The sequence below is a fragment of the Arachis duranensis genome, chromosome 1 (genome assembly GCF_000817695.3).
Source record: "Arachis duranensis cultivar V14167 chromosome 1, aradu.V14167.gnm2.J7QH, whole genome shotgun sequence".
Lineage (NCBI taxonomy): Eukaryota > Viridiplantae > Streptophyta > Magnoliopsida > Fabales > Fabaceae > Arachis > Arachis duranensis.
This window is the reverse complement of record NC_029772.3, coordinates 59,186,479-59,200,505: the sequence shown is the minus strand read 5'-3', so window position 1 is coordinate 59,200,505 and position 14,027 is coordinate 59,186,479. Positions and strand designations below refer to the sequence as shown.

Sequence of the window (14,027 nt, the reverse complement as noted above, 5' to 3'; positions counted from 1 at the left end):
TTTCAATAATTGTTGTTAGATTTCATTCTTGTTGTCAATTTACTATGTTTTCCTTTTATGCCTTCCAAGTGTTTGATGAAATGCTTGGTTGGATTTTAGAGTAGGATTTTATACTCTTGGCTTGGAAAGGTAACTTAGGACCTCTTGAGTTACTAATGTCCAAGAGATTGATGATTGGGAGCCATTGACTCTAGTTCTCACTAATTGAATTAGTGGAGAGTTAGGACTTATGGACTAGGATTGATATAGCTCATTTGACTTTCCTTTACTACTAGTTAGAGGATGATTTAATGAGATTAATCCTTGCCAATTCTCATATTGTGGTTAGTGATTAGGATAGAGATCCTTGACCACCAACCCTTGCCAAGACCTTTTTAGGCCTTAGTTTACTTTCTTGCCATTTATCTTTCATGCTTCATATCAAAACCCCAAAATAACTCACAACCAATAACAAGACACTCTATTGTAATTCCTAGGGAGAACGACCCGAGGTTTCAATACTTCGGTTTATAAATTTAGGGGTTTGTTTTAGTGACAAACAAATTTTTGCATGAGAGGATTATTGTTGGTTTAGAAACTATACTTTACAACGAGATTTCATTAGTGAAATTCTAAACCGTCAAAAATCCATTCGTCAACAATCACCCACTATCTTCTTTACTCGCTTAGCCAAGATCCGCGTGCCTGATAACCACAAGCGGTCTACATGATGTTCAACGTAGTCATTGGACGACAGCTGGAGTATATTCTCTTGGGTCTCTGATCCGCGATTTGCATCGTCTCTCTTGACAACAGAGCATCCGAATTTGAGATTAAAACCTTCGTGGTATAGGTTAGAACCAATAGACAGCATTCTTGAGATCCAGAAAGTCTAAACCTTGTCTATGGTGTTCCGAGTAGGATCTGGGAAGGGATGACTGTGACGAGCTTCAAACTCGCGATTGTTGGGCGCAGTGACAGTGTGCAAAAGAACCAATGGATCCTATTTCGACACAAGTGAGAATCGCAGATGATTAGCCCTGCGGTAGCTGTGCCTGGTATTTTTCATCCGAGACGAGAAATCCGACAGTTGATTAGCCGTACAGAAACCGTAGCCGGACCATTTTCACTGAGAGGATCTTACAGCTTGCCATGGAAGGGAGCACGCATGATTGGATGAAGACAATAGGAAAGTAGAGGTTCATAAGCAACAAAGAATCTCCAAACGCTTATCTGAAATCCCCACCAATGAATTACATAAGTATCTCTATGTTATTTTCCGTTTTATTTATCTTTTAATTATCAAAACCTCATAACCATTTGAATCCGCCTGACTGAGATTTACAAGATGACCATAGCTTGCTTCAAGCCGTCAATCTCCGTGGGATCGACCCTTACTCACGTAAGGTATTACTTGGACGTCCCAGTGCACTTGCTGGTTAGTTGTGCGGAGTTGTAAAAAGTGTGATCACAATTTCGTGCACCAACCCACTAAATAAGTAATGTCCTCTGATAAAATCAAATCTGCACACAAAAAAACTATAATTATAAATTTTAAAAAATTATAATTATAAGTTAAACTAAAACATTTTCTAAGTAAATCATATGATATATTTAAGAAACATTTAATATTTAATTTACCTTGCTCGACCTTTTCAAGCTCTTCGAAATTCTCAGGTGCAAGAGAAGAGCAAAAGTCTCCTTTAAGCCAATCTTTGGTAAATACAAGAGCTTCTACCATCTTAGGACTCAATGAGCTACGATATTGATCGATGATTCTTCCCCCCATACTAAAAGCAAACTCGGAAGCTACTGTTGAAACTGGTATAGCCAATATGTCCCGTGCCATATTTGCTAGGACGGAAAACCGATTCAAGTTAACCTTCCACCATCCTAGAATATCCAAAGGCTTATCATCTGGATCACGGTCTTCATTCAAATAATGATCAAGCTCAGATTTAGGATTGGATTTGTGACCGATTGATCGGCGATATAACCCCATATCATAAATGTCTTTGCCTTTATCACTTGCACTCGGTTGGGAGAGGGTATCATCTTGGTCTCCTTTATCTGCACCTTGATATAAATTACAAAGTGAATGAAGACAAGAAGAAAACTCTGTCTTCAATTCACCGCCCACTTCCGCACCAAAAGAATTAACTAGGGACCACTCAACATAATCCAACTTATGGCAAGGATCTAGAACTACGGCAATTAACAATAACATGTTAATAGTTTTTGCATTTCCCCAATACTTGTTGTATTTCGCTTTCATCTTACTTGCCATAAGACTTATGTTCAAATCATCATCATCATGATATTGTTGAATCCTCCTTCCAAGAGCAAACACCTCTTTCATGTATAAGTTACTAGTGACATAAGAGGATCCAGAGATGTGAAGGGTAGCATCGTAAAACATCTCTAAAAATGGTAAGATGGACTTAGCATAATCCCAATCTTGAATTGAAGGTACCCTTCTTTCCTTGTTTAATTCTTCAACAAATTTTTTGTCTTGCATCTCTAATAGCTCAAATGCCTTCTGATGCTTTAAGGCTGCTACTAACATTAAGTATGTAGAGTTCCATCGCGTTTCAACATCTATGCAAACAAGACTCTTATGTGGAATATTCTCTTGTGCAATACATGCCTTGAACCTAGGTAATCTTGAATTTGAGGATCTAACATACTTTACAGCATCGCGAATTCTGGCGACCGAATGATCAATCTCCTTCAATCCATCCTTCACAATCAGGTTTAAAATATGCGCACAACATCGTATATGGAGATACTCTCCATTCAAAACTGAACTCTTCCAAGAAATCAGCCTTCTTTGTAAATACGTAACTCCTACATCGTTAAACGATGCATTATCAACTATCAAACTCAAGATCTTGTTCAACTTCCAGTTATTCAAGCAAGCTTTAACATTTTGAGGCATAATCTCTCCCGTGTGGCCAGTGACTTGGCAAAAATTTAGTATTTTCTTTTGCAGCTTTCATTCCACATCAATAAAATGAACAGTCAAACACATATACGCCATATTCTGACACGAACTCTAGTTATCAGTTGTAAGACAAACTCTTCCTAGAGTGTTGAATCCTGGTTGCAGAGCCACCGAATATTCTTTAAAACCTTGACTTTCTACAAATTGAAAAGGAAGTTCCTCGCAAACAAACATTGATATCAATTTTTCCCGGGCATATTCTGCATCAAACCTACCCACTTGTGCTTCTGGGCTAGGCAATGTGCCTGTTTTCTGTCGTTTGCCTCTATCTAAACCGGGTTTGCTTATGCAAATCTTTAAATGTGATCTCATTGCACTTGTTCCATTTCCGCACTTGATCACTTTCAAATAGTGTTGACATTGAGCCTTATTTTCATAATCTGATGTTCTCTTGAAGTGGTCCCAAACTGTTGATCAATTTTTGCGCTCAGATGATGTGGTTGGGAGAGGAGGTAATGTAGAAGCCGAATGCTCTGCAGACTCTGACATGGGAACATCACGATCGGCTACCTCATTCTGAATAAGAAGCCATAAAATCTAATTATTAAATAATTCAACAAAGCAAAGTTATCAAGCACAAAGCCAAGTTCAAATAATATATACATATACTTTGAAACTGATTACAGGGGTGTTCAAACGAATTAAATATTAGTCATAAATCACACCAAAATACAATGAAGTATCTCTCCAAATAAAATAATTTGAAAAATGAAAAAAATGCATTCTCTGTTGCCTTTTTTTCCATAGATAAAATAGAACCAACACAATTAAATATAACTATAGAGTTTAACAATAGTCAAAACAGAGGTCTGGAACCAAAATTACTTGCTTTTACTTTCGATAGATTTTATATATAACTAATTATTGAGAATACTTGCATAAAAAGATAAAAGAATAGGAAATTGTTTTATCTTCACTTTGTATTAGAACTTTTAATTACAACAAAGTAACTGATTTAAGCATACAAATACTGATCCTTCCTAAGACAATTGCTAGAAGCACATCCAAAGTATATTATTATTAGGCAAAATAGAAGCAACCTGTATTGTTCCTATAAGGATTAAAATCTAATAGCTGACCTAATCATATTCTAATAGTTGACCTAATCAATAAGGATTAATACCTATTTATATTTAAAAATGAAAGCATATTAAAAGGAATGGAGGCTGAGAGACACTAAATTCACTCTTTGGGTGATGGATCAGGTGAGCCAAAACCTTCCTAGAAAAGTCAGAAATATTTGTTTTAATTTAAGGGTGGGCAAAACAGAGAGTTTGATTTATGATGGCTATAGCAGCCAGTATGACCTCTATTCAAGCTATGGTTCACAATTATAAGTTATAACAATAGAAATGGTACTGAAATATGGCATTACAAGCATTACTCTGAAGGGTCAAAACTTACATATCTTTAATGTAGATGGGAAATTGTAAGAACTGGATTTTTCACGAATAAAATCATTTAAATGCCCAAATTAAATTCCAGAAAGTTAGAATGAGAATTTGGGGATTTAAATATATTTTTTGGACTCAGTAGGTTTTTCTGAGTCAGAAAACGTGTTCTCTGCGAAAAATCGTAAAAAATTATGAACCGGTAGTTGAACCGGTTGAACCGATTCAAATCTGCCCGGTACCGCACGAGAAAAAGCGAAAACAGTAAAAAACCTTAGAAAAACATTAGAGATGGAAAACCGGGTGTTAGTGTTAAAGGTTTTGGCCCAAAGTGGACCAAATGGACCAAAAACACTTAGCGGGTTGGACCGGGTCCAAGTGGGTCCAAGTCCAATGTATATAACTCTCATTAAATGAGGTTTTCAGCTCATTCCACCCTCATATGGAGGAGGGGGCGCTGCTGAGTTGAGAAAGGGAGGAGAGAAAGAAGAAAACCCTAATCACCTCAATCTTCCCAAGCTCATATCTTGAGCTATAGAACTCCGATTTGTGTGCCGTTAGCGGCTACGTGTTCCTTGCGAAGAACTCTACAAAACCCATCCAGGAAACTCTAGAGATAAGCTCGAAATCCTCCCAGTTATTCTCTTCAAAATTTCGGGTATCTAGGGCTTGGGGCTAAGTGCGTTTTTGTGATTCTTGGTGTTTAGGTTCACTCTAATCCTTGCTTAGCTTTAGGTTTTGCCATCCAAATCTGTTGGAAAAGGTAAGAGGCTTTGATCTCTTGTGAACTTTTGATTTATGTTGAGCCATAGGTTAATTTTGTGGGGATTTACATGTATATAGCTTGATTATTGTGAGTTTGAAGCTTGTTGGTGCTTGTTGGAGCTACATTGGTGGTTGGATTTTGGTTGAAAGCTCATTTGGTTCATATTGGGAATTGGCCAAGGTATAGTTTTGGTTTCCTCTATGTAGTATATAATATTCATGGACACTTAGGCTAGTAACCCATAGGATAGGTTTGAATTAAAGTGATTGTTGGTGTGTTGAATGTTGATGAATGATGGTTTATGATGAGTTGATGAATGTTGGATGCAATTATGATGGGTTATAATGATATGACGATGTTGAATGATTGTGTGGATTAGAAAGATGGCTTGTTATGATAAAAGTGATGTTAAGGTTGATGAAATAGTAAATTTGAATGTGATTTGATGATAAGTGTAATATAATTGATGTTGAGGTGGAGAATAGTGAGAGGTGAAGGAAAAAGGGGTATTGTTGGTGTATTATGACATAGAGGGTTGATTTTGATGAAAATTGGAGTTTGGAATGGTTTGCGTTGATTTTGGTTTTGTTTTAGAAAGGAATTGTAAAAATTGTGATTTTGGGTAAAAGTGAAATTTTGGTGAACTTTGTCTGATCATAACTTTTGCCTCGATTTCAAAATTGGTTGAAATTTGTTTAGAATTAAAGATCTTTGAAAACCCTTTAAATCGGTATAAAGTTTATGAAATTTGAAATTTTATAGAGGAAGTTATGATCACTCAAAAAATTGGTGTTGAAAACTGGAAATTCAGCAAAGTTACAGAATTCTGAGTTTTCTAGTATGTGCGCATGCACACTCTGCGTAAATGGTGACCTCTGTGCACGCACAGACCTGTGTGTTCGCACATGCAGAGGCAGGCAATCTGCCTACAGCGTTGGCACAGGTTGTGCGCGCGGACACCAATGGGAAGAGTGCAATCTGTGCGCACGCACACGTTGGGAAGGCCAGTCTGTTGGGGGCACTGGCACAGGTTGTGCAAGTCTGTGAATAGACCCTTATGAGTTTTGACACCTGTGCGTACGCACACTTTTAAAAATTTCCTGGGCATGCGCACGCACACCCCTGTGCGGATGCACACGCACTGTTTCTCAAATTTTGCTTTGTTTTCAACTATTTCACCTTCCTGTCAAGATTATAAGCTTCTATAACACCTTTTTAAGACTTTTGGACATAGTTTTGGGTGCTCAAACATGAGAAATGGTTTTAGGGTTTTAGACACTATTATTTGGAAAATGTTTGCAAACGCGGTACTAGGTTTCTATTGTACTAGGAAAGGTTTGATGATGTGTGATGAATGGTTGATGGATAAGATGCGAAATTAAGGAACCGAATTGTGCATGAGCAGTGGTTGAAAGGAGTCGAGGACTCTGAATGAAGTGATGGATCCATCTTGTACAAAAAATATTTTTGAAAACCACTGTATCACTTTTCATTAAGATTATGAGACCCTATGCACCCGGCAGGGGCCGAGGTTGGATCCCGCCTGTTGAGGTAGCGGCGGCAGTGTAAGGGCGGTAGTTCATCCCGCTTGTGCTTAGATGTGAAGTCGGTGGCAATAGATCCCGCTCGCATTCCTTCAGATCATCAGAGCGTACAGGCGCAAAACCCTGGATAGTGATTCGAGCACTATATCTCGGGGGTTCCCACACCATGAATCTGAAGGGCAACATCTCCATAGAGATATATCGGGTTGGTAGTTGAACTGACAATGTGATATCACAGCCACTAGAGCAGGCATTCATCATATGCATTTTCTACCCGTTTGTATGCTTTGCCGACTTGCCATTATTTCTCCCTATCTGTTAAACATGTTTAATTGCTACTTGTATTAATTGCTGTATATGCCTCTACTTGTGTTTTACTTGTATTGTATATACTTGTGCCTTGCTGGAGCTGAGGAGGTTTGGAAGGCGGTGGCAATGGGATCGCATGGCAGATCAGTTGGTGAAGGCTGTGGGACAGCGGTGTTTGATTAGAGTAGAAATTCCCTAAGATAGATCACCCTGTTATGGTTCTACGGTTTAAGTTGTATTAAGGAATTACATATTATGCTGTTTTGGTTTAGAATGCTTTAAGTTTGAACTCTTGTGATGGATATGGAGTCTAGGATTGCCTTTGGTGTCCCGGGGTCTTATATCCTAAATCACTGGGGATTGTTACCATACTGAGAACCTTCGGTTCTTATACCATATTCTGTTGTTATTTTTCAGATGCAGGTCGCAACCCACCGGGGTGAGTTGTTTAGGTGGTGACAGAAGCGGAGGATCTTGTTATTCTTGGAGTCATTTGATTTGTTTTGTTTATATATCTCTCACTTTTGTATTTTGTTTTGGCCTAAAGGCTTGTATTAGAGAGAGAAACTTGTATAAGCCATTTAGACTTCTGTTTCCTTTTGTCGGTATATTTGGCTAGCCGGCTTAAACTCCGCGAGCCGTGGCTAGTCTCTTATGATATTATATTATTATACTATTATTTTTGTTTATATCTCATCTGTTCCTTGTGCTTTAAGTTAGACGTTTCGATAGATCGTTTTGCGCTTTTAAATCCTATTTTTGAACTATATCCTTCATCAGGCTTATAGATAATATTATTCCTTCTATATATATCATATGTATGAGCTTAGAACTGTTGTAATCCTTGACTAATCTTTGCTTTATAACGTGGGGTAAAGCTTAGGGTAATCAGGGTGTTACAGATACCATGATTCCACCAATAATCAAATCACCCTTTCTAACAGTAAAAGAGGGTTATACATAATCCTAATCTTTTGTTATGTAAATTATGAAATATTTAATTTAATCTAATTTGATGTTTTGTTATCATAACCTATTGGGTTTGGAGATAATAATTTTGAATCCAGATATGGGTTTGGAGATTTAATCTATCATGTTGACGCCGCCCCGTTCCACCTTCTGTATTTTGTTGAACCAAATGAACAACATTTAGTTTTTGAATTCTGGTTATGTAAATGGCTTTGGCAATTCAAGTGCATATCAATTCTTATTTTTCTGTGATCGAGCTTTTATTTTGTTTTACTTTATTTGTCAATCATATGAAAAATCATTATTTTTTTTGGTTGAACAGGAAGGAGGAAAACATGTTTGCCTCACAAAGTAGTTACTATAGTTTTGATCATATAAACAGTATTTGGGACTTCTACCTTTGTACCATTTGTTTGAATTATCTTCCCGAAGGCTTATCGCTTCTTGAGCTTTAGATATTCTTATCCGTTTAGGTTTTGGTTAGGAGAAACTTAAGACTACGAGAGTAATATTGAGGGATATTAGTGAGATGGCATGAAGTTGTAATTCCTTATTTTACATGCTTTTGTTGTTCTGTTTTTGGTATTGTTTCGTGTCTCCTGATCTTGATGTTGAACTGCTTAAGCTGTAGTACAAGTTCAATGAATTCATTGAATTGGCACTGCTAGTGTTGGCATTTTAGTAAGGGTGTATTTCGGACTAGTGATCAGCTCTTCTATCAAACATTCAAGTACCATTTCAGACTGGTGTATTATTGTTCTGTTTTGAGTAAGGTTTAATTTGTAACTTAAAATAGCCCAGCTATAGATTTACTAAATTTTCATCATTTTAAAAAGGTTTGACCCTCAGGCAGATAGTTCTTAGATATATGCAGATAATTTCTGTAACAGCCCAGACCACCCACTAGCACGATATTGTCCTCTTTGGCACACAAGGCCTCACGGTTTTGCCTTTGATGATAGGGATGATAGTCAAAGCCCCCCACACTCACTCATCAAAACGCGTCATACTAGGGAGAGGTATCCACACCCTTATAAGGCATGCTTCGTTCCCCTCCCCAACCGATGTGGGACTGATGAGCGGATAATTTATACGCTTTTTGGCATTATTTTTATATAGTTTTTAGTTTGATTTAGCTACCTTTTAGTATATTTTTATTAATTTTTAAGAAAAATTCACATTTCTAGACTTTACTATGAGTTTGTGTGTTTTTCTGTGATTTTAGGTATTTTTCTGGCTGAAATTGAGGGACCTGAGCATAAATCTGATTCAGAGGCTGACAAAGGACTGCTGATGCTGATGGATTCTGACCTCCCTGCACTCGAAATAGATTTTTTAGAGCTATAGAAATTCAAATGGCGTGCTCTAAAATGCGTTGGAAAGTAGACATCCAGGGCTTTCCAGAAATATATAATAGTTCATACCTTTTCTGAGTTTAGACGACGTAAACTGGCGTTTAACGCCAGCTTTCTGCCATATTCTAGCATTAAACGCCAGAAACAAGTTGCAAGCTAGAGTCAAACGCCAGAAACAAGTTAGAAACTGGCGTTTAACTCCAAGGAAGGCCTCTACACGTGAAAGCTTCAATGCTCAGCCCAAGCACACACCAAATGGGCCCGGAAGTGAATTTCTGCATCATTTACTTATTTCTGTAACCCTAGTAACTAGTTTAGTATAAATAGAATTTTTTACTATTGTACTCATATCTTTTGATCATCCTTGATCTTGGGATCAGGTCCTTTTCCCTATTTTTGAATTCATATGCCATTGGGAGCTGGCCTCACGGCCATGCCTGGACCATTATCACTTATGTATTTTCAACGGTGGAGTTTCTACACACCATAGATTAAGGTGTGGAGCTCTGCTGTTCCTCGAGTATTAATGCAAAGTACTATTGTTCTTCTATTCAATTCATGCTTATTCTTACTCTAAGATATTCATTCGCACACAAGAACATGATGAATGTGATGATTATGTGACACTCATCACCATTCTCACTTATGAACGCGTGATTGACAACCACTTCCGTTCTACTTGAAAATAAGCTTGAATGTATATCTCTTGGGTTTCTAATCAACGATTGACATCGACTCCCCTCTGACAATGGGGCATTTGAATCTGAGATTAGAATCTTCGTGGTATAGGCTAGAATCCATTGGCAGCATTCTGGAGATCCGAAAAGTCTAAACCTTGTCTGTGGTATTCCGAGTAGGATCTGGGATGGGATGACCGTGACGAGCTTCAAACTCACGGTTGTAGGGCGTAGTGACAGACGCAAAAGGATAGTAAATCCTATTCCTACACGATCGAGAACCAACAGCTGATTAGCCATACGATCTCTGTGCATGGTATTTTTCATCCGAGACGAGAAATCCGACAGTTGATTAGCCGTACAGAAACCGTAGAGGACCATTTTCACTGAAAGGACGGGAAGTAGCCGTTGACAACGGTGACACTCAACATACAACTTGCCATAGAAAGGAGTATGAAGGATTGGATGAAGGCAGTAGGAAAGCAGAGATTCAGAAGGAACAACGCATCTCCATACGCTTATCTGAAATTCCTACCAATGAATTACATAAGTATCTCTATCTTTATTTTATGTTTTAGTTATCTTTTAATTATCAAAACTCTATAACCATTTGAATCTGCCTGACTGAGATTTACAAGATGACATAGCTTACTTCAAGCCGACAATCTCCGTAGGATCGACCCTTACTCACGTAAGGTTTATTACTTGGACGACCCAGTGCACTTGCTGGTTAGTTGTGTGAAGTTGTGAAAAAGAGTTGAGATTACAATTGTGCGTACCAAGTTATTGGCGCCATTGAGATCACAATTTTGTGCACCAAGTTTTTGGCGCCGTTGCCGGGGATTGTTCGAGTTTGGACAACTAACGGTTCATCTTGTTGCTCAGATTAGGTAATTTTCTTCTTGTTTTAACCATTGTTTTATTTTCAAAAAAGTTTTCAAAAATCTTTCAAAATTTTTCTTCTTTTTCATTTTTCCAAAATAATTTTCGAAAAATCTAAAAAAAATTTATAAAATCATAAAAACCAAAATTTTTTTTGTGTTTCTTGTTTGAGTCTTGAGTTAAATTTTAAGTTTGGTGTCAATTGCATGTTTTAAAAATTTATGCATTTTTCAAAAATTTCATGCATTGCATTCTTCATGATCTTCAAGTTGTTCTTGACAAGTCTTCTTGTTTGATCTTCATATTTTCTTGTTTTGTGTCTTTTGTTGTTTTTCATATGCATTTCTAAATTCATAGTATCTAAAACTTAAAAATTTCTAAGTTTTGTGTCTTGCATGTCTTTCTTTTCTTGAAAATTTTTCAAAAATAAGTTCTTGATGTTCATCATTATCTTCAAAGTGTTCTTGGTGTTCATCTTGACATTCAAAGTGTTCTTGCATGCATCATAGGTTTTGATCCAAAATTTTCATGTTTTGAGTCATTTTTGTGATTTTTCTCTTTCCTCATTGAATAAAAAAAAATCAAAAAATATATTTTCCTTATTTTACTCACAAATTTTGAAATCTTTGGGTTGACTTAGTCAAAATTTTTTAAAATAAGTTGTTTCTTGTTAGTCAAGTCAAGATTTCAATTTCAAAAATCCTATCTTTTCAAAATCTTTTTCAAAAATCAAATCTTTTTCAATTTTATATTATTTTTGAAAATTTTAAAAATTGATTTTCAAAATCGTTTTCTTATCTTTATTTCATAATTTTCGAAAACTTTACTAACAATTAATGTTATTGATTCAAAAATTTGAAGTTTGTTACTTTCTTGTTAAGAAAGATTCAATCTTTAAATTCTAGAATCATATCTTTTAGTTTCTTGTTAGTCAAGTAATCAATTTTAATTTTAAAAAAATCAAATCTTTTTAAAATTTCTTTTTCAAATATTTTTCAAAATGAATTTGAATCATATCTTTTTAATCATATCTTTTTCAAATAATATCTTTTTCAAAAAAATTTGATTTCAAAAATATTTTCTAAACTTCCTATCTTTTCAAAATTGATTTTCAAATCTTTTTCAACTAACTAATTGACTTTTTGTTTGTTTACTATTTCTTATCTTTTTCAAAACTACCTAACTAATTTTATCTCTCAAATTTTCGAAAACTCCTCATCCTTTTTAAAAATTCTTTTAATTAACTAATTGTTTTAATTTTAATTTTATTTCTTCTCTTAATTTTCGAAAATCACTTTCAAAAATAATTTTCGAAATTCTCTCCCTCTCATCTCTTTCTATTTATTTTATTTATCTACTAATACTTCTCTTCTACTCATAATTCGAACCTTCTCTTCTCTCTGTGTTCGGATTTTCCCTCTTCTCTCTTCTCATCCTTCTATTTCTCTTCTCGTCTACTCACATAAAGGAATCTCTATACTGTGACATAGAGGATTCATCTTCTTTTTTGTTCTCTTCTTTTTCATATGAGGAGGAGCAAGGACAAGAAGTTTCTTGTTGAAGCAGATCCTAAACCTAAAAGGACTCTGAAGAAGAAGCTAAGAGAAGATAAAGCACAACAATCCAGAGAAAACCTTACAGATAATCTCAAAAAATGAGTCATGGCCAAAACCAATAACAATGGTGGAGGTGCAAGGAAGATGCTTGGTGACTTTACTGCACCAAATTCCAACTTCCATGGAAGAAGCATCTCAATCCCTGCCATTAGAGCAAACAATTTTGAGCTAAAGCCTCAATTAGTTTCTCTGATGCAACAGAATTGTAAATTTCATGGACTTCTATAAGAAGATCCTTTTCAATTCTTAACTGAATTCTTGCAGATCTGTGATACTATTAAGACTAATGAAATTGATCCCGAGGTCTATAAGCTTATGCTTTTCCCTTTTGCTATAAGAGACAGAGCTAGAACATGGTTGGACTTTCAACCTAGAGATAGCATGAACTCTTGGGATAAGCTGGTTACGGCTTTGTTAGCCAAGTTCTTTCCTCCTCAAAAGCTGAGCAAGCTTAGAGTGGATGTTTAAACCTTCAGGCAGAAAGAAGGTGAATCCCTCTATGAAGCTTGGAAAAGATATAAGCAGCTGACCAAAAAGTGTCCTTCTGGCATGCTTTCAGAATGGACCATCCTGGATATATTCTATGATGGTCTGTCTGAATTATCTAAGATGTCATTGGACCATTCTACAGGTGGATCCATTCACCTGAAGAAAATGCCTGCAGAAGCTCAGGAACTCATTGACATGGTTGCAAATAACCAGTTCATGCACACTTCTGAAAGGAATCCTGTGAGTAATGGGACGTCTTAGAGGAAGGGAGTTCTTGAAATTGATGCTCTGAATGCCATATTGGCTCAGAACAAAATGTTGACTCAACAAGTCAATTTAATTTCTCAGAGTCTGAATGGATTGCAAAATGCATCCAACAGTACTAAAGAAGCATCTTCTGAAGAAGAAGCTTATGATCCTGAGAACCCTGCAATGGCAGAGGTGAAATACATGGGTGAAGCCTATAGAAATACCTATAATCTCTCATGGAGAAATCATCCAAATTTCTCATGGAAGGATCAACAAAAGCCTCAACAAGGCTTTAATAATGGTGGAAGAAATAGGTTTAGCAGTAGCAAGCCTTTTTCACCATCCTCTCAGCAACAGACAGAGAATTCTGAGCAGAGTCCCTCTAGCTTAGCAAACATAGTCTCTGATCTATCTAAGGCCACCCTAAGTTTCATGAATGAAACAAGGTCCTCCATTAGAAATTTGGAGGCACAAGTGGGCCAGCTGAGTAAAAAAGTCACTGAAACTCCTCCTAGTACTCTCCCAAGCAATACAGAAGAGAATCCAAAAAGAGAGTGCAAGGTCATAACCTTACTTGGTGTGGCCGAACCTAGAGAGGAGGAGGAGGACGTGAATCCCAACGATGGGACGTCCTTTGGACAAAAATGAGTTCCCATCTGAGGAACCTAAGGAATTTGAGGCTCATCTAGAGACTATAGAGATTCCATTGAACCTACTTCTGCCATTCATAAGCTCTGATGAATATTCTTCCTCTGAAGAGGATGAAGATATTTCTGAAGAGCAAGTTGCTAAGTACC

General features: G+C 36.6%; 1 protein-coding gene and 1 non-coding gene across 2 annotated transcripts; both read right to left on the bottom strand.

Annotated features, from left to right (window-relative positions):
* Window positions 1–1,447: 1,447 nt before the first annotated feature.
* LOC107490522 (zinc finger BED domain-containing protein RICESLEEPER 2-like) lies at window positions 1,448–3,295 on the bottom strand. The gene is made up of 3 exons (XM_016111298.1): window positions 3,059–3,295; window positions 1,621–2,971; window positions 1,448–1,503 (listed from the first exon to the last, which is right to left on the bottom strand). Exons 1-3 carry the CDS (start codon window positions 3,293–3,295, stop codon window positions 1,448–1,450), a joined length of 1,644 nt encoding a protein of 547 aa, XP_015966784.1.
* Window positions 3,296–12,939: 9,644 nt separating this feature from the next.
* On the bottom strand, window positions 12,940–13,043 carry LOC127742482 (small nucleolar RNA R71). The gene has a single exon (XR_008003757.1). It is a non-coding gene; the product is annotated as a small nucleolar RNA R71 (small nucleolar RNA).
* Between the last annotated feature and the right edge of the window lie 984 nt (window positions 13,044–14,027).